The sequence below is a fragment of the Pristiophorus japonicus genome, chromosome 13 (genome assembly GCF_044704955.1).
Source record: "Pristiophorus japonicus isolate sPriJap1 chromosome 13, sPriJap1.hap1, whole genome shotgun sequence".
NCBI classification, from domain to species: domain Eukaryota; kingdom Metazoa; phylum Chordata; class Chondrichthyes; family Pristiophoridae; genus Pristiophorus; species Pristiophorus japonicus.
Genome location: NC_091989.1, coordinates 21,715,543 through 21,742,713, shown reverse-complemented (window position 1 = coordinate 21,742,713; position 27,171 = coordinate 21,715,543). Strand labels below are relative to the sequence as shown.

At 50.1% G+C, this 27,171-nt stretch overlaps 1 protein-coding gene and 1 non-coding gene across 3 annotated transcripts in view; one reads left to right on the top strand and one right to left on the bottom strand.

Moving 5' to 3' along the window:
• Positions 1-27,171, top strand: part of tspan33a (tetraspanin 33a) — a 42,823-nt gene that overhangs the window by 3,914 nt on the left and 11,738 nt on the right. For both annotated transcript variants that reach the window (XM_070896586.1, XM_070896585.1), the window contains exons 2-4: positions 20,743-20,800; positions 21,385-21,512; positions 21,975-22,049. In XM_070896586.1, the coding sequence (XP_070752687.1) occupies positions 20,743-20,800; positions 21,385-21,512; positions 21,975-22,049 (261 nt within the window). The remainder of the gene's footprint in view (positions 1-20,742; positions 20,801-21,384; positions 21,513-21,974; positions 22,050-27,171) is intronic.
• On the bottom strand, positions 22,267-22,454 carry LOC139279186 (U2 spliceosomal RNA). Its single transcript, XR_011596415.1, has one exon. It is a non-coding gene; the product is annotated as a U2 spliceosomal RNA (small nuclear RNA).

Sequence of the window (27,171 nt, the reverse complement as noted above, 5' to 3'; positions counted from 1 at the left end):
TAGATGCTGCCACCTTCTCCATAGATGGAAGATTAAAGCAGCCCCATCATGCAACTTGTGGAGTTTCTAATCAGACCCTGGAGCACATCATGGAGCACTGCCCTCAGAGGAAATTTGCAGGCAGCCTACAAGATATCCACTCTGTTACACTTTCACCTGGATATCCAACTTGGATATTGACATTGGATTTGCTTTGCTACTGCCAAACAAAAGGTGACCACTGGGAAATGGCACTGTGGGTACGGGTCTGTCACTGTACCACACTGGGTACGGGTCTGTCACTGTGTGACGCTGTGGGTATGGGTCTGTCACTGTGACCCTGTGGGCATGGCACGGGCCTGTCGCTGTGCAACCCTGTGGGCATGGCACGGGCCTGTCGCAGACACTGGGGTACACCGCGGTCTGTTGGTATAACCAAGGGAGTAACTTAAGTTGATGAATTTTTGTGTCACATAACATATTGGCTTGTTTGTTGCAATTTGTACGCTCTGTTTATGGGGTACCCTGAACCCATTGAACCCTGACCTTGTATTCTAGCTGCAGTGATTATTTCCCACATCGGAGCTGAGGGGCTTGTCCTTGAGATTAATGGACCGGTCAAAATCACTGATTCAGTGCTGATTGAATCATGTGCTTCACACATTTAGATCCCTGATACACTCATTGCCTCTAGTCCCTGTGTCCGTGATTAGCGGGAAATTTGGAGCACTCAATAGAAAACCGCAAACCTTTTCGCACCATAAACCTTTTAGCATTTTCTGACAGGATGAAGGTGCCACAGATCCTGTAGGGACCATTTCCCTGGGTGCAAATTTTACACCTTTCCACAGACCATCATGGTACAACACAGAATCCATGATACATTATACATTAGATGGTGCCTGCAGTTACCTACACTGAGGTCTAATACTGTCAGAGGGACACCGTTACCCAAGAAGATTCGATCTTCACTCCCTACTCCAGTGTGAGCATGTAATCCGGGCGGACACTCCAGTGCTGTACTGAGAGAGTGCTGCATTGTTGGAGGTGCCATGAACAGGCTGTTAAGGCACAGCCTGTTCAGTTGATGTAAAAGATCCCGTGGCACTATTTAAGAACAAGTAGGGAATTCCCCCAGTGTCTTGGCAAAGAGTCTGCCTCTGCTAAAATCACCATAAACAGATTGACCGCTCATTCATCATCTTGTTGTTTGTGGGAACTTGCTGTGTTTTCAATCATTCTTGCACATGACAGTCAGTGCACTTCCAAACAATTTGTTGTGTAAAATGCTTTGGTATACAACTTGGGTTCATAAATAGAAAAGAAAGACTTGCATTTATATAGCATCTTTCGTGACCTCAGATGCTCCAAAGCTCTTTACAGCCATTGAAGTACTTTTGAAAAGTAGACACTGTTATAGTGTAGGAAACACAGCAGCCAATTTGGGCACAGCAAGATTCCACAAACAGCAATGTAATTTACAACAACAGCTTGTATTTATATAACACCTTTAACATAGTTAAATGTCCCAAGGCGCATCACAGGAGCGCTATAAAACAGAATTTCACAGCAAGCTACATAAGAGAATTTAGGGTAGGTGACTAAAAGCTTGGTCAAAGAGGTAGGTTTTAAGGAGCATCTTTAAGGAGGGTCGAGAGGCGGAGGTGTTTAGGGAGGGAGTTCCAGAGCTTGGGGCCCAGGCAGCTGAAGATACAGCCACCAATGGTTGAGCAATTAAAATCAGGGATGCTCAAGAAGCCAGAATCAGAGGAGTGCAGATATCTGTCACGGGGGGGGGGGCGGCGCGGTGGGGGATTTGTGGGGCTGGAGGAGATTAGAGATAGGGAGGGGCGAGGCTATGGGGGGGGGGGATTTGAAAACCAGGATGAGAATTTTTGAAATTGAAGCATTGCTTAACTGGGAGCTGATGTAGGTCAGCGAGCACAGGCGTGATGGGTGAGCAGGACTTGGTGCAAATTCTCACGTTGCTGTGTTATTTATGCTACTTAATTCAAATTATTGGATAGTTCCAATTTTTTTTGCGCACACAGACGACTTTGAATTGTCGGAAATAGACTGCTGGAGATCGGAGCAGAGTGTTTACCATCGTCCCTCACATCACGTGACCAGCCTCCCCCTTCAAATAGCCTTTCACTGGCTGTTGGTTTCACAAGGTCAACTAGGTTGCCATGGTGTTTAACGCAAGTTCACTTGTGGAGGTCACAAAACTAACATTTATATCTTCAAGGGAGAACACATGCTTGATATTTTTAGCTCTTGCTTTCATGTTCTCTTTTTTGGTTTGGAAGCTGGGGACTGCTGTATGTGTTTAAAGACATTAAAGGGTGTGGGGAGTGAATGGGATCAGATTGGGTGGGATACTAAAGGATATGCGCAGGGAGCAGGAGGGTGGGATATTGGTGAGTGAGAATGGGATTAGACAGGGTAGGATATTAAATGGTGCGAGTGGGATTAGTGAGATATTAAACAGGATGGGGAGTGAGCAGGAGACTGGGATTAGACTGAGATATTAAACGGTACTAGGAGTGAGCAGGAGAATGGGATTGGACTGAGGTATTAAAGGGGGTGAGGAGTGAGCAGGAGTGGACTTTGTGGGATATTAAAGGGGGTGGGGAGTGAGCAGGAAAGTGGGTTTGGACTGTGTGGCCTGTGCAGGAACACGCACTCGATGTGCCAAATGGCTTGTGTTGATTTTGTAACATTTTATGATTCTAAATTTTGCCTCGTCTAGGCTAAATTTCCACAAGTAAAAGAATCTGCTCAAGGTCACCACTGCCGAGTGAGGAAGTAAAGCTGACATTTACTGCTTCAGTTCTGTGCCAGTCAGTTCTGGAACGGGTGGTTGCAGCCCAGGATTGCCCCGGTTTGTACTGAGGGGCTCCATGATTACCTTCTGGGTGAGGGCAGATTCCCACTGCTCATTGCAGACCCTTGGTATGGGCAGTATTGGTTGGGCTCTGTGCTGCTTCATGGTCGAATGGCTAGCTGTCGCCCACTGTCTGGACTCGCACGTGAAGTATTGGCGCCTGGCTGAGGTACTGAGGGCAGTTAGCGGTCTTGGCTCGGGTGCAGTCAATGGCTTTCGGACAGGAGCAGAAAAAAATAAAATCCTGTTCACAGAAATGGGAAAATAAAAGGAGAAAAATAGTCATCTCACTGGCAGCTTACACTCACCACGAGGTCTGGAACGCTTCACCGCCACCTTCTCGGGCAGCAAATGCCAGCCTTACCAGCAACAGCCACACCCCGAGAGCAAAGAAACGGTCTGACCCTTGACCTTAATGTTGGGAAGTGGATGGGCTTGGAGTTTATATGGTCACTTGATTCTTCTGCTTTACTGTGCAGGGAAAGTTTTGAGGCAAATGCATTATATAATGAGCTAGAAATTGCGGGCGAAGGTATACCTCCGGAGTACGCCCTCGACCCGCGATACAGGCTGTGGAGAGTTTGGGTCTCGGGCCTCTAGACATATGTCTGCGGTAATGGCCCACGGATTCCAGGAACGCAGGTGGTTCAGAAGACTCCCTGGGATCACGTGGAGCCGGTCCTCCAATCGCCTGGAGTACTGCATACAGTTTTGGTCTCCGTATTTAAGGAAGGATATACTTGCATTGGAGGCTGTTCAGAGAAGGTTCACTAGGTTGATTCCGGAGATGAGGGGGTTGACTTAAGATAGGTTGGGCCAATACATATTAGAGTTCAGAAGACCGAGAGGTGATCTTATCGAAACATATAAGATAATGTTATCTCGACAAGGTGGATGCAGAGAGGATATTTCCACTCATAGGGGAAACTAAAACTAGGGGACATAGTTTCAGAATAAGTGGTCGCCCATTTAAAACTGAGATGAGGAGGAATTTCTTCTGAGGGTTGCAAATCTATGGAATTCTCTGCCCCAGAGAGCTGTGGAGGCTGGGTCATTGAATATATTTAAGGCGGAGATAGACAGATTTTTGATCGATAAGGGAGTAAAGGGTTATGGGGAGCGGGCAGGGAAGTGGAACTGAGTCCATGATCAGATCAGCCATGATATTGAATGGCGGAGCAGGCTTGATGGGCCGAATGGCCGATTCCTGCTTCTATTTCTTATGTTATGTTAAGGGAGATTCCATTGCAGCCATTTACGAAGGGAATCCCCAATTAACATGCAGTAGAATCCCCAAGTAATTAAACAATTTGCACAATTCTAAAATATAAATGTATTGAATTTCAATTTTATTCAGCAGTCCCTTCATTACACCCAATACAATAAAAATTTAATTTTTTGATGCTTTTAAACATGTTAATCCAGGCCAATAGTTGCATAAGCTAATTTATTGTGTGTGCATCATTTTTTATTTTTAAATGTTTATTTTAAAGCTTAATTATACCCTTGCGTTGAAGAAAGCAGGCCCTGCTCCTGCTTTTTTCAGCCTTAAGAGTTTTGTGGGTAATTGCCGATGGTGATTTTACAGTCGGTTCGGGTGATCTGTGAAGGCGCAAGTTCTGGGTTTTGCGCATGCGCAAGGGCACAATATGCTCAGCGTAGGCCGTAACGGAGGCCGCAATTTCTGCCCCTTTAACAATTAACAGCTGTAAGCTGCAAAACTCACTTCGATACAGGCGGAATAACTTCGAGCGTCGCTTATCACCACCCATCGGTTGCCACGCTCGAGCACCTGCCGTTGTCCCAAACAGGTAGTTCTTCAGCTGGTGGCCTGTTTTGAAAACACAGCATTAATAAAGCAGTCTGATTTAAAGTGGGGTAGCTGAGATCAGACCTGCCAACCAAGAGGCTGTGTGGCTTCATCTCCCCGATCCCCTCTGCAGCCTGATCCCAGTGTAACTGGCCACGTGGCGTAGTGCCAACTGTGGCTGAGAACTGATACTTTAGTACCAACTCAGTGCCACCTTCTCTAGTTTTGGTTTTGAATCCGAACCGAGTTGAGACTCTCCAGTGTCCTCTAGTGTAGGCCTGATGCAAAGAGCACAAAGAAAAAGCTTGCATTTATATAGCGCCTTTCATGACCTCAGGACGTCCCAAAGTGCTTCAGTCAATTAAGCACTTTTGCAGTGTAGTCACCGTTTTAATGTAGGAAAGATGGCAGCCAATTTGCACAGCAAGGATCCACAGTACTCGATAGGATGGAGGCAGATTGTGGAATCAGAACTGTCATCTGCATCTGGGATCGGGCAAGAAAGTGGAGTTGAGCTCAAAGATCAGCCATGATCTTACTGAATGGGGGAGCAGGTTTGAGAGACCTTATGGCCTGCTCCTGCACCTAATTCTTGTGTTCTCAAGTGGATGTAAAAGATCCCATGGCACTATTTCTCTTAAGAAGGGCAGGGGAATTCTTCCTGACTAAAGTTTATCCCTCAACCAACACCTTTATGTAACCTCCCCTTCCAGATTATCTGGTCATTATCACATTGCTGTTCGTGGGATCTTGCTGTACGCAAATTGGCTTCCGCATTTCCGACATTACAACACTTCAGAAGTACTTAATTGGCTATAAGGCACTTTGGGAATTCCTGAGAAATGCAAGTCTTTCTTTCAAACTCGTATAGCCAGTATGTCCTCACACCTTGCAGTGTAAACAGTTAATGTCCGTGTCTAGTTGTCTGCTCCTTCCCCCTCGGGACTGTAATATTTTCCAAGGCTTCACAACAATATTGGCTGTTTATTTCTCTTGGATTCTGTATGTCAAATGTCCCAGCCCACTCCCGGTTAATGACGAGAAAGACACTGGAGATCTGTTAGCTCGACCTTTCTACGCTATTAGCGGTGGGGGAGGGGGGGGGACACAGTGAAACATATGTAACCAGAGAAGGAAAATCATTCTTTTCCACCCTTTTTTCACCAAACGATCATCTTGTCAAACACACACAAAAAACCAAATGTCGATCTATTAAATACTGGGAGTCTAGGGAAGCAGGAAGAGAATGCGTCAGTAAATGGAATGTGAGTGCGTATGTTCAATAACTGGGTGTCTGAGGAGATCCTTGGAGTTATTGATGGGCACTTGTGCAGCAACCTGAAACTGGGCACCTGTTAAACACTATTCCTCAAGGGGGCTGGAATACAAAGGGGTGGGTGTAATGTTACAGTTATATAAGTTCTGGTTCAAGCATATTTAGAGTATTACATTCAGTTCTGGGCACCACAGCTCATCAAGGGCAAGTTGGCCTTGGAGCGGGTGCAACGCGGGTTCCCCAGAATGATACCGGGGCTTAAAAAGGGTTAAATTATGAGGACCTGTTGCTTGTATTTCCCTCGTTTTTTTTTTGTAGACAGTGATCTAATTGGGGTGTTTAAGATAGTTGATAGGGTGGGGGAATCCAAATCAAGGGAGCATAAGCTTAAATTTAGAGCTAGGCCATTCAGGGCTGATATCAGAAGACACAACTTCACACAGAGTAGTAGAAATCTGGAACACTCTTCTCCCGAAAAGCTGTTCGGGCTGCGGGTCAACTGGGAATTTTTGTTGGGTAAGGGTATTAAAGGATCTGGAACCCAGGTGGGTAAATGGAGTTAGGATGCAGATCAGCCATGATCTAATTGAATGAATGGCCAAACAGCCTCGAGCAGCTGGATGGCTGTATTCCTCTGCCCTGTATCCAAGGCTTTCAATGCCAACCATCCAGTTTGTTTCAATGTAGCTGTTCTACCAAACTTGATGATAATGGACACGGTTATTCCCCAACTTGTCCCCTGCTCCAATTCTAATGGTGATCTGTCTACGTCTACATTGCCCACTTCGCTCATGGATGGAAGGCCAGCCGAATGCAGAGTCCTATATCTTCCATAGGCCATAGAGAAGGGTGAACCCCCTGGACACATTTGAGTGTTACTGGGTTAGGACCGCGAGCCCCCAGGTGGTGATTTTACGGCTTTTTTTCTTTAGTAATGATGGGCCTTCATAGTCTAATTTCTGGTGAGTGAGAAAATCACGGCCTCCTCATTCCCGTGACTGTGCCCTGGCTCCACGACTGGGCATGGCTGCAGTCCTCCTCTCACCATCCAGAGCTGAAGACGGACCGGCTGAATTTATATTGGACAGAGTCCATCATGTTGAAACCGATTGCAGGGGAGGTGGGGCAGTGACCAGCATTTATCCTCCCTGCTTCCGTTTGTAAACTTTCTGTGAGGCAGGGTGTGGGAGAGACCGAGCCCAGACTTGCAGCAGCCGCAAAGAACAAATCGGGGCAACTTATTCCAGCTTGGTTGAGAGCTCCTCGACCCAGGATGCACATGACGTAGACACATAGCCTGCCCTGCACCCATCGCTGGTGTTAATGTACGCTGTTGGCACACGGCCAAGTGAGTAATCCCAGCAAGCACAGCTCATCAGTGTCTGATTCATTTACTCCACCCCTTCCACGCACATGCATGCACATACACGTGTGTAGAGGGAGACGCATGCAAGGGCTTGTACATAGAAAAACTCTCGGATGCAAATGCACGTGTACACACACCTTACATGCAATCAAAACCTCTTCGAGCTATCAAGCTCTTGCTCCCAGCCAATATAACGTTCCAATGACGTTCCAGCCAATAATGTTCTGCCCCATGGCTGAGAGTTTGGATGTTGACCCAGGGGGCGTCCCATCACAAAAACTCAGAGTCCATAAAGAAAATGTGTCTTATTATTTTATCAACACCCATGTTGGCTTATGTTGGAACCCATCATTGCGATGCTTGCTAACGACAGTGCCATGATGAAACATAGACATAGAAACATAGAAAATAGGTGCAGGAGTAGGCCATTCGGCCCTTCTAGCCTGCACCGCCATTCAATGAGTTCATGGCTGAACATTCAATTTCAGTACCCCATTCCTGCTTTCTCGCCATACCCCTTGATCCCCCTAGTAGTAAGGACCTCATCTAACTCCTTTTTGAATATATTTAGTGAATTGGCCTCAACAACTTTCTGTGGTAGAGAATTCCACAGGTTCACCACTCTCTGGGTGAAGAAGTTCCTCTGCATCTCGGTCCTAAATGGCTTACCCCTTATCTTTAGACTGTGACCTCTGGTTCTGGACTTCCCCAACATTGGGAACATTCTTCCTGCATCTAACCTGTCTAACCCCATCAGAATTTTAAATGTTTCTATGAGGTCCCCTCTCATTCTTCTGAACTCCAGTGAATACAAGCCCAGTTGATCCAGTCTTTCTTGATAGGTCAGTCCCGCCATCCCGGGAATCAGTCTGGTGAACCTTCGCTGCACTCCCTCAATAGCAAGAATGTCCTTCCTCAGGTTAGGAGACCAAAACTGTACACAATACTCCAGGTGTGGCCTCACCAATGCCCTGTACAGCTGTAGCAATACCTCCCTGCCCCTGTACTCAAATCCCCTTGCTATGAAGGCCAACATGCCATTTGCTTTCTTAACCGCCTGCTGCACCTGCATGCCAACCTTCAATGACTGATGTACCATGACACCCAGGTCTCTTTGCACCTCCCCTTTTCCTAATCTGTCACCATTCAGATAATAGTCTGTCTCTCTGTTTTTACCACCAAAGTGGATAACCTCACATTTATCCACATTATACTTCATCTGCCATGCATTTGCCCACTCACCTAACCTATCCAAGTCGCTCTGCAGCCTCACAGCATCCTCCTCGCAGCTCACACTGCCACCCAACTTAGTGTCATCCGCAAATTTGGAGATACTACATTTAATCCCCTCATCTAAATCATTAATGTACAGTGTAAACAGCTGGGCACTGCATTCTTCTCCCTCCCCGAACAAAACTAAAACCAGTTTGCCCACCATATTTTGGAAGACCCAGCTCCCTCGATGGTTCCACTTTGATATTCGACTGGCCCTTGAGTGAGGGGCCCCTTGAGTGAGGGGCCCCCTGAGTCAGGCCCAGTGCTGGACATTGATGTCCATCTGATCAATGGACCACGTTTGCTGTCAATTCCGTCTGAAGCCGAGTGTTTTTATTCAGACCTTTGTGTCTTTGGCTCCTCCCTGTATCACTGTTTTGATCCAATGGGCACTGGTCACTAACCCCTTCCTGTTTGGACCGGACAAAACTATGCAGATCCTTCCGTGAGGGGAGTGTCCGGGTGTGCAGGCTGGAGTTTATGATGGGGGAGACTGTACATGGGATGTGGGGGGAGCGGATGAATGAGCTGATTGATCTTTTCTTTATTCTTTTCATTATATTCTTTCCACTGTTTTCTCGGCCCTCTCCTGATGGTGACTGGTCCTGAGGTACAAACTGACAGGCTCTGGTTTACTCTGGCGCCTCACCCAAAAGATCAATCTGGGACCCTGGTGACTTTTGACTTGGAGAAGTTCGGGGGCAGGGAGGGAAGAGAATGGGAAATAGGAAAATGTCAAAGGTTTGATGGAAGTGTGCTGGCTACCCTCCACGTGTGTGCCTTGAAAGTGTGTGCTAGTGGGCTATTTAACTGTGGTGGGCATCACAACCCAGCCAGACGCCCCCTGATTTCACCCCCCCCTCCTCACCTACGAGTAACGTTGCACTTTCCAGCAGGAATAGTGGTCGGAAGCATAAACCCATGCACTTGGCAACAGTAGGCAGCGGTCAGGAGAGGGAATCCTCTCTGCTGTCTGCCGCAGGTCAGTGCGTAAACGAGACTTGGTCTGTGCGCAAAAAGATGGGAGGCTTTACTCCGCGCACTCAGACTGATGACGAAATGGGTTGCAACTGCCTCCGACTCCTCGCGGAGGTAAAATGCCAAGAGAGGACACTTTCATCCCCTTGATTCCGGCCGGATATGGATCCCAGTGGAAGGCCGGAGTTTAACGCGCTCGTGACGACCTCAGTCGACCTTCGAGCTTGCCAATCGGTTCTGTTCAATTGTTAGAGACTGACTAGCTTTGTTTTGTCCCAATAAACTGCCCTGATCTCCTCCCTGCAACCCTGCTCCCATAAAAGCATCATCATAATAGGCGGTCCCTCGAACGAGGATGACTTGCTTCCCCATGAGTTCACAGATGTTTCAATGAAGGACCCGATGTTCCAGTCCTGAACTCCAATTGAGGGGGTGGAAGATGCCTGTGCGTGGATTTTTTTAACGTGGTGACCATTGCACACCAGCCACCACACAGGCTTGACAGAGCTAGGCCTTTATCCAGTGGCAAGGGTTAACCAGGACAACAGGAGACCTGCTCTGCTGCACGGACCTATTGCGCACACATTGCAGTGTGGGCTGGCCATGCTGCCCCTGGGCTCTTCTGGGCCCCCGTACCCTCATTCGCTGCACCTCCGCCACGATCTCTCACCGCTCCTCCGCCACAAAAACACTCGCTGCACCTCCGCCACGATCTGCCTCCGCACCAAACATTCGCCAAACCTCCGTCACAATTACCCACCAAATCTCAGCCACGATCCCTCATCACTCCTCCGCCCCAATCACTCGTCGCCAGTCTGCCACGACCTTCCCACCATTGCTACAGTGCTGAATCCACATTCCCAGCCGAGTATAGAATGATCCCATGCTATCCACCGCCGCCCTTCCTTCCCCCCCCCCCCCCCCCGGATGCACAGCCATGCTGCTGCGGTATTACTCAGCCTTATTCTTGCTTTGAGCCCAGCAGGGAACGAGAGGGTACTGAGTGTGAGCTGTGCCATTCGACTGTGGAAACCATGTGGCAAGTTACAAGCATACAGAGAGCTTGGCTGGCTATGCTCCATTGGTTGCACTTGGCAGGGATGTGCTAGGAATAGGAAACAGCAAAGGCTCTGGATTGAAACCAGGGTCACTGGACAGACTGCTTGGGGTGGGGGGGGGGGGGGAGGAATTCTCTTGCTTATTAAGAAATGGTTCCCGCTGGTTTCCTGTGAATAAAGGATAAAAGATTAGTGGAGAAGGAAATAGAGAGGCTGGATGGGGGGAGGGGGCAGGGGAGATACTTTAAACACACTCCCTCCCACAGTGCCTCGACAACCATGTTTAATTTTCTGACCAGTTTGCCTGAAGGTACCTTTATTATCCCAGACCATTCACGGGCTTTCAAAAGGTTTACTGATCATGGGCCAGCGAGCTTCTGAATACTAATGAGCATTGGAGATGAAAGCTCGCTGCCTGGTTTCAGCTCAGTGGGTAGCACCCTCGCCTGAGTCAGACGGTCGTGGGTTCGAGTCCCACTCCAGAGACTCGAGCCCCATAATCCAGGCTGACACTCCAGTGCAGTGCTGAGGGAGCGCTGCGCTGTCGGAGGTGCCGTCTTTCGAATGAGACGTTAAACCGAGGCCTCATATGCTCTCTCAGGTGGACGTAAAAGATCCCATGGCACTGTTTCGAAGAAGAGCAGGGGAGCTTTACCTGGTGTCCTGGCCATATTTATCCCTCAATCAGCATCACTTTTTAAAAAAAAATGATCTGATCATTATCACATTGCTGTGTGTGAGAGCTTGCTGTAAGCAAATTGGCCGTGTTTCCTACGATACCATAATGACTATACTCCCAAAGTACTTCATTGGCTGTAAAATGCTTTGGGACGTCCTGAGGTTCTGAAAGACACTATATAAATGCCGGTCTTTTGTTTCTTGGTTGGTGCCGCAGTCCCTTTTCACCTGGTTCCCATGTGTCGATGAGCCCCCGTTTACTGTCAGCAAGTTCCAATTGACTGGAAGACTGACATGGGGCCCAGCAGGATCTGTGGAGAGAATCCCTGTGATTTTCAGAACGAGCGTAAACAAACTGGACACCAGGATGGCAGAGCTGCCATGTTAATGTTAACTTTAAATCACTTTCCTTTTGTGTAACCTCGGGCCCAGCCTGTAGATGGAGTTGAAATACAGATTGACGATGAGTGGCAGAACAGACTCGAGGGACTGACTGGCCACCTCCTGAAAATACACTCTGCCAAAGTTGAATGCTGTCAGCACTTGGTGTGACCATGCACTGGGGAGATGCTTCTGTTGCAGTCCAATCAAAACCTGTGGATTTGACTCTTCACAGCTCGGGCAAAGTAAACTCCCTCTATATATGTTGCCTCAGCTGCAAGCATATGCCAGGTACAGCGTGGGTGAGATGCAAAGTAAAACTCTTTCTGCACAATCCTGTTGCACACTGTCAGGTCACGCAGTGTATTTATTCTTAACATTGATTTACGTTTTAGTGAATCAAGTACTTCACAATAAAAAATAATCTGGCTGTCATTTCCCCGATGATTGGGGTTGGGATGGGAAATGGAATCTCCAACTGGTCCTTGTCAATCCACGGCGTAGCCACTAGGGCCCCATTGCCGTGAGTCGTTGGCACGTGGCCAGTGTTGGAGAAGTAGAGCAGTTGGGCTGTGGTTTTTGTTTTGTCCTGACATGCCCTGCAGCAAATTGGAATGAAGCTGTGTAACGTCTGAGTCAGGCCGAGGGCTGAAACCCGTGAGTGTGGGCTCACTCCGCACCCAGGCCTGCAATCTGTGTCATATCAATGAGTGGATTGTTTCCGATGGTGATGGAGTGAGGCGCACACACCCTAGTGATGAGGGTGAGTGTTACTCAGCATGGACAGCCCGCAGCAAGAGATTTCAGTGGGGTTATTTAGTCGGTGAGCAGCTGGATCATTTTGCAATCTCTTTTTTTCTTAGGAAAAACAAGCCTAACATCCGTAACATAGAAACATAGAAATCTACAGCGCACAAGGAGGCCATTTCGGCCCATAGAAACATAGAAAATAGGTGCAGGAGTAGGCCATTCGGCCCTTCGAGCCTGCACCACCATTCAATAAGATCATGGCTGATCATTCACCTCCGTACCCCATTCATGCTTTCTCTCCATACCCCTTGATCCCTTTAGCCACAAGGGCCATATCTAACTCCCTCTTGAATATATCTAACGAACTGGCCTCAACAACTTTCTGCGGTAGAGAATTCCACAGGTTAACAACTCTCTGAGTGAAGAAGTTTCTCCTTATCTCGGTCCTAAATGGCTTACCCCTTATCCTTAGACTGTGACCCCTGGTTCTGGACTTCTCCAGTATCGGGAACATTCTTCCGGCCTCTAACCTGTCCAATCCTGTCAGAATTTTATATGTTTCTATGAGATCCCCTCTCATTCTTCTAAACTCCAGTGAATACAGGCCCAGTCGATCCAGTCTCTCCTCATATGTCAGTCCTGCCATCTCGGGAATCAGTCTGGTGAACCTTCGCTGCACTCCCTCAATAGCAAGAATGTCCTTCCTCAGATTAGGAGACCAAAACTGAACACAATATTCCAGGTGAGGCCTCACCAAGGCCTTGTACAACTGCAGTAAGACCTCCCTGCTCCTATACTCAAATCCCCTAGCTATGAAGGCCAACATGCCATTTGCTGCCTTCACCGCCTGCTGTACCTGCATGCCAACTTTCAATGACTGATGTACCATGACACCCAGGTCTCGTTGCACCTCCCCTTTTCCTAATCTGTCACCATTCAGATAATATTCTGCCTTCCTGTTTTTGCCACCAAAGTGGATAACCTCACATTTATCCACATTATATTGCATCTGCCATGCATTTGCCCACTCACCTAACCTGTCCAAGTCACCCTGTAGTCTCTTGGCGTCCTCCTCACAGCTCACACCGTCACCCAGTTTAGCGTCATCTGCAAACTTGGAGATATTACACTCAATTCCTTCATCTAAATCATTGATGTATATTGTAAATAGCTAGGGTCCCAGCAGTGAACCCTGCGGCACCCCACTAGTCACTGCCTGCCATTCTGAAAAGGACCCATTTATCCCGACTCTCTGCTTCCTGTCTGCCAACCAGTTCTCTATCCACGTCAATACATTACCCCCAATACCATGTGCTTTAATTTTGCACACCAATCTCTTGTGTGGGACCTTGTCAAAAGCCTTTTGAAAGTCCAAATACACCACATCCACTGGTTCTCTCTTGTCCACTCTACTAGTTACATCGTCCATAAGCATGATTTCCCTTTCATAAATCCATGCTGACTTGGACCGATCCTGTCACTGCTTTCCAAATGCGCTGTTATTACATCTTTAATAGTGGATTCCAACATTTTCCCCACCACCAATTTCAGGCTAACCGGCCCATCGTGTCCGCACCGGCCGACCACAAGCCGCACGGCCCTCGGTAACCTTTCCTCTTATCCAAACAATCTCCTGATCTTCTGACGCCTTCAGTCCTCTGTCTCCATCACCTTCTCATTTTCCATCCAGCTGCCAGTCACGTAACCCTGGTACACCTGGGGATGCCACCAGCCCCGTTTGGATTGGACAGTCTAGAAACGTCTATGTTGTCAACTGGACAGCAAAAGTCTTGCTTCAGTTAAGACAAAAATCCATTTATTTTCCAGGCACCAATACTGGAGTTAGTTACTGAATATATCTCAATGCCCAGATACAGAACAACTACAACTTGTATTTTATATAGAGCCTTTAATATAAATGTCCCAGGGTGCTTCACTGGGGTGTTATCTAACAACATTTGAAACCGAGTCACATAAGGAGATATTGGGGCAGATGACTGAAAGGTTGGTCAAAGCGGTAGGTTTTGATGAGGTGGAGAGGTTAGGGAGGGAATTCCAGAGCTGGGGCCTAGGCAGCTGAAGGAACAGCCACCAATGGTGGAGCGATAATAATCGGGGATGCTCAAGAGGCCAGAATTGGAGGAGTGCAGATGTCTCGGAGGGTTGTGAGGCTGGAGGAGATTATAGAGATAGGGAGGGGCGAGGCCATGGAGGGATTTGAAAACAAGGATGAGAATTTTGAAATTTTGAGGCATTGCTTAACCGGGAGCCAATGTAGGTCAGCGAGCACAGGGGTGATGGGTGAGCGGGACTTGGTGCGAGTTAAGACACGGGCAGCCAAGTTTTGGATCATCCAGTTTACGTAGGGTAGAATGTGGGAGGGTAGCCAGGAGTGCGTTGGAAGAACTTAGTGTGGAAGCAAGTTTTCCTCGATTTTCGAGGGACTGCCTGTGATGATGATGATGGAATAGGCAAGTCTAGAGCTAACAAAGGCATGGATGAGGGTTTCATCAACAGACTAGCTGAGGTTGAGGTGTAGATGGGCAATGTTACGCAGGAGGTGCAAATAGGCGGTCTCAGTTATGGCGTGAATATGTGGTCGGAATCTCATCTCTGGGTCAAGCATGACACCAAGGCTGCGAAACAGTGTGGTTCAGCCTCAGACACGTTTCAGTGAGAAGGATGGAGTTGGTGTCTAAGGAACGGAGTTTGTGGCCGGGACCAAAGACGACGGCTTTGGTCCTATTATTCAGTTGAAGGAAATTTCTGTTCATCTAGTACTGAATGTCGGACCAGCAGTCTGACAATTGAGAGACCATGGAGGGTTCGAGAGAAATGGTGGTGAGGTAGAGCTGGGTGTCGTCCGCGTACATGTGGAAACTGACGCTGTGTTTTTGGATGATATCGCTAAGAGGCAGAGAAATAGGAGGGGGCCAAGGATAGATTCTTGGCAGATACCAGAGATTAGTTACAAAATATTCCATAATGCCCAGATACATGAGTTACAATATATATTTTTTTAATTTATTCATCGGATGTGGGCGTTGCTGGCAAGGCCAGCATTTATTGCCCATCCCTACTTGCCCTTGAGAAGGTGGTGGTGAGCCGCCTTCTTGAACCGCTGCAGTCCGTGTGGTGATACTACTTTGTAGCACTTTGGTACGACTCGGGCTTGCTCAGAGGGCAGCTAAGAGTCGAGCACATTGCTGTGGACCAGGACAGGTAAGTACGGCAGATTTCCTTCCCTAAAGGACATTAGTGAACAAGAGGGGGGGGGGGGGGGTTATGACCATTTGGTAGTTACGTGGTCACCATTACGGATACTAGCATCTTTTTATTCCAAATTTATTTAATTAACTGAAGTTAAATTCCCCAGCCGCCGTGGTGGGATTTGAACTCCTGTCTCTGGATCATTAATGTGCAGGCCTCTGGATTACTAGTCCAGTAACATAACCATTATCCTTCTGTTCTCGATCTACAAGATTAGGAAATAACCCCCAGTATAGAGCACCCCACCTACTCATTCCCCTACCACCATCCCTGCCCCCTCCCAAAGTTCCGCCCTCAATGTCTAACCACGCCTTGCTAGTACTTCCTACGGAACGTTGAACTCAAAATCCAGACTGACACTCCAGTGCCATACTGAGGGAGATGCTTCACTGTCTGAGGTGCCATCTTTCAGCTGAGACGTTAAACTGAGGCCCTGTTTGCCCTCTCAGGTGGGCGTAAAAGATCCTACGTCACTGGTTCAAAGAAAACCAGGCGAGTTTTTCCCCCCGGTGTCCTAGCCATCTATTCCTCAACCAACATCTGCTCATTTTATCTTGTTGCTTGCTGTACGCAAATTGGCTTTTGTGTTTCCTACATTGTAACAGTGACCACACTTCAAAAGTACTTACAGAAAATGCTGGAATTACAGGTCGGACAGCATCTGTGGAGAGAGAAAGCGTGTTAAAGTTTCAGGTCTGTGACCTTTAGTCAGAAGTGTGTTCTCTTTTGGAGGGCGCCAGTTATTCTGGTTCTGATTGTTGAAACAGATGTAACAGCGGTGCCCAGATGTGGTTTGACGAGCGTTCTACCTTTTCCGAAATAAAATAGACGTTGTGTTGGAGAAAATTCCAGGCTCCAGGCCAGGCCTGGGAAGTCTCATCCAATTAAATCGCAGTCTCCAGCCGGGAGTTTCTGCCCAGCCCAGCGCACCTGTTCCTCCCTCTGATCTTAATGTGGAAAGTCTGTTCTAATGGCCAACACATCCTGTTCTCAGCCTGATTTAATCTAGCAGGCTTCACCACCACTAATACCGACAGCCTGTCTACACGAGACGGGGTGTTGAGTCCCGATCCAATGCCGCATCGAAGGAAGGTAACGTGCCAACACTGTACAATGGGAAGAAAACATTTGTAAAGAAGCTCGTTATATTTTCAGGACCTGTCTGAGATTTGCAGCCAATTAATTGCTTTTCAAGGTGCACACTGTTACCGTTTAAGCCACATGCACTAATTTTAGTAGAAAACTCTTTACACAATACATTAAATATCTTTCACGTGTATAAAATTTACCATCGTTCAGTGACCAAGGACGTTAAAAAAAAAGACTGGCATTTACATAGCGCCTTTCACGACCACCAGACGTTCCAAAGCGCTTTACAGCCAGTGAAGTACTTTTGAAGTGTAGTCACTAGTAATGTAGGAAACGCGGCAGCCAATTTGTGCACAACAAGCTCCCACAAACAGCAATGTGATAATGACCAGATAATCTGTTTTAGTGATGTTGATTGAGGGATAAATATTGTCCCGGGCACTGGGGATGGCTCCCTTTCTTTTCTTCAAAGTAGTGCCATGGGATCTTTGACGTCCACCTGTTGGGACCTCGGTTTAACGTTCTATTCGCAAGACAGCCCCTCAGACAGTGCAGTTAGGATATGGGCAGCAGTGTTTTGGATCAGCTGTCCATAAAATATTTCTCTGGGCACAAAGCGATTGTTCTTCACAAACCCGACAGCTCGGAAACCAGAGTGCATTTTTGTATTTCGCTAGAAACCCCAACTAGAAGAGATTTTCCCAGATGGGGTGAAGTCTCTCGCTTCTGCCTGACCTGCCCTGGGTGAAAGTATCACTGGTGATTAAAGGACCAAGGATGTTCAGTTTGGCCATTGTAGGGACGTGCTGAGATGAGGCCAGGAGCTGCCCCTCCGTAACCCCAACAAAGCTATTCTTCCTCTTCAATTCTAAGCCTCTTGAGTATTGGCTCCCCGTCCTGTTTAACCTGGAGACCAAGCATGAAGTTGGAGGGGCTTTGTGTGAACGAGGGTTTGAGAGCAATCCGCCTGTGCCTCTCGTTGGCACCAGACCCTGAGGATGGAGCTGTGTTGTGATGGTTACCGCTGTCCCACTGGCACACTTTTTTTCTTTTTAAGCCCCTTTTTAAAATGCTGATCAGCACGGCAATAATCAGTTCATTATTTGGGATGAACTTTTGCGCTGCTAAATGTGAGTGATATCTGTCCTGAAGAGAGAATACTTCCTCATTTCAGAAACTGGGTGTCAGCATCAAACGTTCCTAGATCAAGTGTAGTAAAGCTCCCTCTACACTGTCCCATCAAACACTCCCAGGGCAGGTACAGCACGGGATAGATACAGAGTAAGTCTCTTGTAGCCAATGTTCCCTCTAAGTCGCGTGGCCACGCAGTCCCTTAAAGGGGTCTGCACCCAAAAACTATTAGGGGCAACAATGCTTGTAGCCCTCCCTTTCATTTCCAATTTGTAATGGTGCTGGACAGCTTCTCAGGCACTCCAACTGTTTTATGGTAGTGTCAGCTGTGGCTCACTGGATAGCACACTCGCCTGAGTCAGAAGGTTGTGGGTTCAAGACAAACTCCAGGGACTTGAGCGCATTAATCTAGGCTGACACTCCAGTGCAGTGCTGAGGGAGTGCTACACTGTCAGAGGTACTGCCTTTTGGATGAGACGTTAAACCGAGGCCCCAGCTGCGCTCTCAAGTGGCCGTAAAAGATTCCATGGCACTATTTCGAAGAAGAGCAGGCGAGTTAACCGCGGTGTCCTGGCCAATATTTATCCCTCAGTCAACAAAACAAAACAGATTATCTGGTCATTATCACATTGCTGTTTGTGGGAGCTTGCTGTGCACAAGTTGGTTGCCACGTTTCCTATATTACAACAGTGACTATACTTCAAAAGTACTTCATTGGCTGTAAAGCGCTTTAAGCTGTCCAATGGTCGTGGCGCTATATAAATGCAAGTCTCTTTATGGGTAACTGGCCCCATGTATAAAATATGAGTGTTGGGTACACACCACGCAGGCTCCCAGGACGCTCGCTGTGCGTTGGCTAACCATGTTGGGGCATTTTTGGGCACAGAGGGGGTTTCAGACCTCGAGCCCTCCACTCTGGATAATTTGGAGAGTCACATCACCATCCCCGTGGTGTTAGGTGTTTTTCTGCGATGTTCCTACCCCAGAATCATCAGCACTTTTGTATTGGTTTCATTTTCACATTTACCGTCTGTAACACCAGCTTTGGGTGTTTGATGTGGAACTTGTGCAATATAATGTGGTGTTGACTGAGGAAATGGTCGGTAATGGTTCAGAACTCATGGGCCACTGTCACGATGGTTTTATTCCGCAGCCTGTGTGTAATTGACCACGGTTGCGTGAGACAGAAATTTTCATGTGTTGAGATCGACAGATTTTTGTTGGGTTCGGGTATCCAGAGATACTGAGCAAAGGCTGGTAAATGGAGCTGTGGGACAGATCAGCCATGATCTAATTGAATGGCAGATTTAGGATCGATAGGCTGAGTGGCCTCCTCCTGTTCTGATGAGATGCTTCAAGACCATCTTGCTAAGATTAGGGATGTCCAAATAATGGCCCTTGGCGATGTTTGACCTCTGAACCCTGGCTGTCCGTCCTTTGAAGCCCCAGCTCCAGTATGGTCGGAGCAGGTGCACCTGCCCAAGGGGCAGAGAAGGGCCCAAGTAAGGCAGGGGGGTGGAGTTTCAGGCTGAGACGCAACCCTCTTTGTAAGAGGGTCACGGAGTACCCATCGGTTTCTTCAGCAGAGAAGATCCACTCCCCCCACCTCCAACCCCAGGCATGGGTCTCTTCAACCAGACTCTTGTCTCCATGAATGGATAGAAGATGTAGGGGGAAGGCAGTATGACTGCAGAATAAGGTGATGGATCAATAGCCCCGGGCTACGCTCGCCAACACACAAACCCCCAGGTCATGGAATCTATACATAATAAACAGAAGTGTTGAAGGAAAACATTTTTTTTTTTTAAATGGCCTTATGATTACACTACACTGTCAGAGGTACTGTCTTTCGGATGAGACGTTAAACCGAGGCTCCAGCTGCTCTCTCAAGTGGCCGTAAAAGATTCCATGGCACTATTTCGAAGAAGAGCAGGCGAGTTAACCGCGGTGTCCTGGCCAATATTTATCCCTCAGTTCTAGAGATTAATCTTCAACTCCTGGTGGCAGTTGTGACTCAGTGGGTAGCACACTCGCCCCTCAGTCAGAAGGTTGTGGGTTCAAGAACCACTCCAGGGACTTTGAGCACATTATCTAGGCTGACACTCCAGTGCAGTGCTGAGGGAGTGCTGTACTGTCAAAGGTGCTGTCTTTCGGATGAGATGTTAAACCGAGGCCCCGTCTGCTCTCTCAAGGTGGACGTAAAAGATCCCACAGCACTATTTCGAAGAAGAACAGGGGAGTTATCCCTGGTGTCCTAGTCAATATTTATACTTCAAGCAACATTAAAAAAAGCAGATTATCTGGTCATCATCACATTGCTGTTTGTGGGAGCTTGCTGTGTGCAAATAGGCTGATGCGTTTCCTGCATTACAACAGTGACTACACTCCAAAAGTACTTCATTGGCTGTAAAGTGCTTTGAGACATCCGGTGGTTGTGAAAGGCGCTATATAAATGCAAGTCTTTTTTTTGGAGACTCCAGGACAATCCTGGAGGGTTGGTAATCTTAAGCGATGCCCTCAGCCTAAGAATTAATTTTTAAAAATTAATTTAGAGCAGAATTGAGAGAGGCCTGGGGCGAGCAGTCTCCCAGCTGGAATCCGGGGTCCTGGAGAGCAGGGAAAGGGGGCACGGGGGTGATGAGAGAGAGTGAGGGAGTCATCGCCTCAAATAAAATGGTAACTTCTGAAAAACATTTGGCCTCGTAGCTGTTGAGAAGGAAGTAGGTCTAAAACCAGGCTCAGACATTCCTATAACCAGCGATTTGATTTAGTCTTCCTGTCTAAATCTAACCTGTTTGGGATGCTTCTTTCCAGAGTATCTCCATGGTGATGGTTGCTATCGGTGTGTATGCCAGAGTCATGAAGCACGCGGGTGAGTGACATAATTTAATTTTTATGATTCTCCATTGTTTTTGGAGCTACTGGGGGGAGGGTGGATTTTGAGGTTGGGGGTGTGGGATGGGGGGAGTTGAGGGGATGGGGGAAATAGGCATCTGGGGGGATGGAACGGAGGTTGTGAGGGATAGGAGCTGGATTATGCGGGGGATGGGATGGGGAGGGAGGAGTTGAGTGATGGGAGCTGAATTACGCAGGGGAGGGGGAATGAGGTGGAGTTGGATGAGGGGATGGAGGTGTGGGTTGAGGTCGGGGCCGAGGGGATGGGGAGATGGGATGGGAAAGGGATTTGGTCAGAGGTGATGGAGGGGTGGGTCAGGGGGGTTGGGGGAGGGGGTCAAGGGGTTTGGTCAGAGGGGATGGGGAGGTGAGTTGTGGGCGATGAGGGCAGGATTACAAAGGGGAGAGAGATGAAGTGTTGTAGGGATGGAGAGAGTTCGGGGGAAGAGGAGAGGATGGGGATGGGGTTGGGGTGGTGGAGAATGGGTCGAGGAGGGAAGGTGTGGGGTCAGAGGTCGGGGTTACGGAGCTGTGGCGTGACGGGTTTGCCTTGTTTTCCAGAGGCCGCCATGGCCTGCCTGGCGGTGGACCCAGCCATCCTGCTGATTGTGGTGGGCGCGCTGATGTTCCTGATCACATTCTGCGGGTGTATCGGATCGCTGCGGGAGAACATCTGCCTCTTGCAGACGGTGAGTGACCCACAACGCGGGGGGGAGGGGCCCCGCCGTGTGTCGTCTGCGGTAGGAAATGGAGCTCAATCCTGCCGTCGGGGCGCCCTCAATCTCCGGGGCTGTGGGTAATATCCAGCGGTGCCCTTTGGGGCTGGGGGGGATTTACACAGAGTCTGTGGGAGGGGTTACCTGGATATCTGTGGGCTGTGACCATTTACGCTGCGATTGCCGATGGCGGGGAGTTACACAGAGACTATTAGCTCAGGGCAATAAAGGCAAGTGTTGATTATGGAGCACTGTGGGGCCTGGGCTGATGTGGCACTCATTGCAGTCGTAGCTTACCGTCTAACAATCAGCACCTCTTGTTCAGGTAACATCCCCCCTCCCTCTCTCTCCCCCTGTCCCTCTGTTTCTCTCTGTCTAACTCTTTCTCTAACTCTGTAGCTGGTGATTTTGATTTGATGTGATTTGATTTTCCAGTTCTCTATCTGCCTGACGCTGATTTTTTTGCTACAATTGGTCGCCGGGGTTCTGGGCTTCGTCTTTTCAGACAAGGTACGACTTTACTTCCTTTGATTGAGAATAATGTGGTCAGTGCACTGGGCGGGCAGGGGGAGGGGCGTGGTCAGTTTTTTTTTAATGTTTTATTCGTTGCCAATCTTTCCAATTCTTTGTCAGATCAACTTGTCAGATCATAAACGCCAAAGGTCACCTTGGGCCCATTCAAGGATCACTCTGCGCCAATGTTTTTGCTCTTAGCCAAAAGGCCTAGAGCCCAAGCACCGTTCCTGGAAGTACTGCAATACCAGGTTCGTGCTTTGGACCACCCCACCCCACCTCCTATTTCCAAAAAGCATAGGAGAACCACCTTCCTGATCCAGGGAGAACCACTTTCTGGTCATGGTTACTCCCCTGTCAGGTCAGTTACGCATGATCTTAGCCAAAAGGCCGAGAAGCGATGGGGGCGTGGTCAGTTCCCCGGACAGACACGTGCCAGGTGGAACAGACTAAATGAGATGAGGAGTGAGGAAGTTGTGATCAGGTGACACTGATTTAGGATTTAAAAGACTGGAGATTGCGTGACGAACTGAAGAGGTGAGGAGTGTGGGGGATGTGGGTGGGTGGGAAGAGGATTGTGTTTATGCAGCTTGGGAGGAACACAAGGGAAAAGTTTACAGTTGAATCAACACAAAGCTCCATACTTCTAATTTTACCAAAAAGGAAATATGTGTATCCCTGGTTACAAGAGTGTCCGCAGTGGGCTGCTCGTTCATGGGTAGCATAGTTTGGGGTATCAGGAGGGGGGGGGGGGGGCTCGGGGTGTCAGGAGGGGGGGGGGCTCGGGGTGTCAGGAGGGGGGGGGGCTCGGGGTGTCAGGAGGGGGGGGGGGGCTCGGGGTGTCAGGAGGGGGGGGGGGCTCGGGGTGTCAGGAGGGGGGGGGGGCTCGGGGTGTCGGGGGGGGGGGCTCGGGGTGTCGGGGGGGGGGGGGCTCGGGGTGTCGGGGGGGGGGGCTCGGGGTGTCAGGAGGGGGGGGGCTCGGGGTGTCGGGGGGGGGGGGCTCGGGGTGTCAGGAGGGGGGGGGGCTCGGGGTGTCAGGAGGGGGGGGGCTCGGGGTGTCAGGAGGGGGGGGGCTCGGGGTGTCAGGAGGGGGGGGGGGGGCTCGGGGTGTCAGGAGGGGGGGGGGGGCTCGGGGTGTAGGAAGGGAGGCTTGGGATGTTGTGGGAGGGGGTGCTCAGGGTGTTGGGGGCTCAGGGTGTCCACGGAAGTTAATGGGAGGAACCAGTCATGTGAATAGCGAGTGCTGCAGCCTGCTGAAGGCAGGGCAGGATTTGGAACTATCGCCACAGCTTTCAGCAGAGACCTGAAACTAAAACTAAGCAAAACTGAAGTTGTACAGCAGCACGGTTTTATCTGTGTTGGCCAGTAGTGTGTTGCAGACTGATCTGGACTGCAGTCGGTGCTCCCGGAGCAGCTACGCACCCTGCAGCTCGCATCCAGGCTCCAGTGTTTACTCACTCGTGCCAACCTTGGGAGAGTTCTGAACTCTGACTCTCTCTTTCAGTCTGGGGATGCGGGTGTCGCTGGCAAGGCCACCATTTATTGCCCTTCCCCAGTTACCCTGAGAAGGTGATGGGCCTTGACCTTCGACCTCTGCAGTCCCGCTGTTGTTCTTTGTAGCATTCTAATGTAACTGAGTGGCTTGCTTGGCCACGTCAGAGGGCAGAGAAGGGTCAACCACGTTGGGTTTGGGACTGGAGTCACCCATAGACCAGACCAGGCAAGGTCGGCAGGTCACCTTCCCTAAAGGACGTTGGTGAACCAGTTGGATTTTTCCGACAATCTGACTGCTTCATGGTTGCTTTTTTTTTTGCGGTACCAGCTTTTTATTCCCCGATTTTTAAACTGAATTCAGATTCTTGGACGGTGGGATTTGAACTGGTGGGAGTACTCGTCCAGTAAAATATCCGCTCCACCGCCGTACCCCGTGTGGTATTCATGTTTGCAACTCAGTGTGGTCTGGAAAATGATAATCATGAATTTACCCACTCGATCCTCCTCCACATTTCCTACCACATGTAGGGGCATCGTATCTGCAAATCTCTCGCTTTGTGTTCGCCTGTTGCTCACAGCAGTTTTGCAGCCTACAGCTCAGTCACAGTGCTGTCTGTAATATATTTGCACCAGTTCCTCATTAGTCAGCCGAGACATGTTGGAGGTTTGTCATCTCAGGCGAGTTGAGGTTGTTTTTCTCAATTCTACAAACAAGATGATTCATGTAAATGCCCACACGAGCAGACATCGAATTACAGGGAATGTGCAGCACAGAACCGACAGCTCGGCCCCAGGGGTCCGTGCAGGTGTTTACACTCCACACAACCCTCCTCTCACCCCTCTTCACCTAACCATAATCTGTAGATCCTTCTGTTCCTTTCCCCCTGATGTATCTAGCTTCCCCTTTAAATGTACCTGCTATTCACCTCAACCACTCCCTGCAGTAGCGAGTTCCACATTCTAACCACTCTCTGGGTAAAGAAGTTTCTCCTGAATTCGCTATTTGATTTATTAGTGACCAACTTATATTTATGGCCCCTAGTTCTGGTCTCCCCCACAAGTAGAAACCTCTTCTCTGCATCTACCCCATCAAATCCTAAATCTGATCTTAAAGACCTCGATCAGTTCACCCCTCAGCCGTCTCTTTTTTTTTAGAGAAAAGAACCCCAGCCTGTTCAATTTCTCCTGATAGTTATACCCGCTGAGTGCTGGTATCACCAGTGCCGCTATATTCTTTGTATAATATGGAGACCAGTACTGTTCACAGTACCCCAAGTGTGGGACAGCATTTGCATTATCCTTTTTTTTGGGGGGGGGGCGGCGTGCGGCGGTGGGAGGGGTGGAATGGTTGGGGAGGGGGAGGGGTGGAATGGTTGGGGAGGGGGAGGGGTGGAATGGTTGGGGAGGGGGAGGGGTGGAATGGTTGGGGAGGGGGAGGGGTGGAATGGTTGGGGAGGGGGAGGGGTGGAATGGTTGGGGAGGGGGAGGGGTGGAATGGTTGGGGAGGGGGAGGGGTGGAATGGTTGGGGAGGGGGAGGGGTGGAATGGTTGGGGAGGGGGAGGGGTGGAATGGTTGGGGAGGGGGAGGGGTGGAATGGTTGGGGAGGGGGAGGGGTGGAATGGTTGGGGAGGGGGAGGGGTGGAATGGTTGGGGAGGGGGAGGGGTGGAATGGTTGGGGAGGGGGAGGGGTGGAATGGTTGGGGAGGGGGAGGGGTGGAATGGTTGGGGAGGGGGAGGGGTGGAATGGTTGTGGAGGGGGAGGGGTGGAATGGTTGGGGAGGGGGAGGGGTGGAATGGTTGGGGAGGGGGAGGGGTGGAATGGTTGGGGAGGGGGAGGGGTGGAATGGTTGGGGAGGGGGAGGGGTGGAATGGTTGGGGAGGGGGAGGGGTGGAATTGTTGGGGAGGGGGAGGGGTGGAATGGTTGGGGAGGGGGAGGGGTGGAATGGTTGGGGAGGGGGAGGGGTGGAATGGTTGGGGAGGGGGAGGGGTGGAATGGTTGTGGAGGGGGAGGGGTGGAATGGTTGTGGAGGGGGAGGGGTGGAATGGTTGTGGAGGGGGAGGGGTGGAATGGTTGTGGAGGGGGAGGGGTGGATTGGTTGTGGAGGGGGTGGGGTGGAATGGTTGTGGAGGGGGAGGGGTGGAATGGTTGTGGAGGGGGAGGTTGGGTGGGGGAGGGGTGGGGAATGGTTGTGGAGGGGGAGGGGTGGAATGGTGTGGAGGGGGAGGGGTGGAAGTGGTTGTGGAGGGGGAGGGTGGAAGGTTGTGTTGTGGAGGGGGAGGGGTGGAATGGTTGTTGTGGAGGGGGAGGGTGGAATGGTTGGTTGTGGAGGGGGAGGGGTGGAATGGTTGTGGTTGTGGGAGGGGAGGGTGGAGTGGTTGTGGTTGTGGAGGGGAGGGGTGGAATGGTTGTGGTTGTGGAGGGGGGAGGGGTGGAATGGTTGTGGTTGTGGAGTGGGAGGGGTGGGAGTGGTTGTGGTTGTGGAGGGGGAGGGGTGGAGTGGTTGTGGTGTGGAGGGGAGGGGTGGGAGTGGTTGTGGTTGTGGAGGGGGAGGGGTGGAGTGGTTGTGGTTGTGGAGGGGGAGGGGTGGAATGGTGTGGTTGTGGAGGGGGAGGGGTGGAATGGTTGTGGTTGTGGAGGGGGAGGGGTGGAATGGTTGTGGTTGTGGAGGGGGAGGGGTGGAATGGTTGTGGTTGTGGAGGGGGAGGGGTGGAATGGTTGTGGTTGTGGAGGGGGAGGGGTGGAATGGTTGTGGTTGTGGAGGGGAGGGTGGAATGGTTGTGGTTGTGGAGGGGGAGGGGGTGGAATGGTTGTGGTTGTGGAGGGGGAGGGGTGGAATGGTTGTGGTTGTGGAGGGGGAGGGTGAATGGTGTTGTGGAGGGGGAGGGTGAGGTGTGGTTGTGGAGGGGGAGGGGTGGAATGGTTGTGGTTGTGGAGGGGGAGGGTGGAATGGTTGTGGTTGTGGAGGGGGAGGGGTGGAAGGTTGTGGTTGTGGAGGGGAGGGGTGAATGGTTGTGGTTGTGGAGGGGGAGGGGTGGAATGGTTGTGGTTGTGGAGGGGGAGGGGTGGAATGGTTGTGGTTGTGGAGGGGGAGGGGTGGATGGTTGTGGTTGTGGAGGGGGAGGGGGGGAATGGTTGTGGTTGTGGAGGGGGAGGGGTGGAATGGTTGTGGTTGTGGAGGGGGAGGGGTGGAATGGTTGTGGTTGTGGAGGGGGAGGGGGAGGAATGGTTGTGGTTGGGGGAGGGGGGGAATGGTTGTGGTTGTGGAGGGGGAGGGGGGGAATGGTTGTGGTTGTGGAGGGGGAGGGGGGGAATGGTTGTGGTTGTGGAGGGGGAGGGGGGGATGGTTGTGGGTTGTGGAGGGGGAGGGGGGGGGGAATGGTTGTGGTTGTGGAGGGGGAGGGGGGAATGGTTGTGGTTGTGGAGGGGGAGGGGGGGAATGGTTGTGGTTGTGGAGGGGGAGGGGGGGAATGGTTGTGGTTGTGGAGGGGGAGGGGGGGAATGGTTGTGGTTGTGGAGGGGGAGGGGGGGAATGGTTGTGGTTGTGGAGGGGGAGGGGGGGAATGGTTGTGGTTGTGGAGGGGGAGGGGGGGAAATGGTTGTGGTTGTGGAGGGGCGAGGGGGG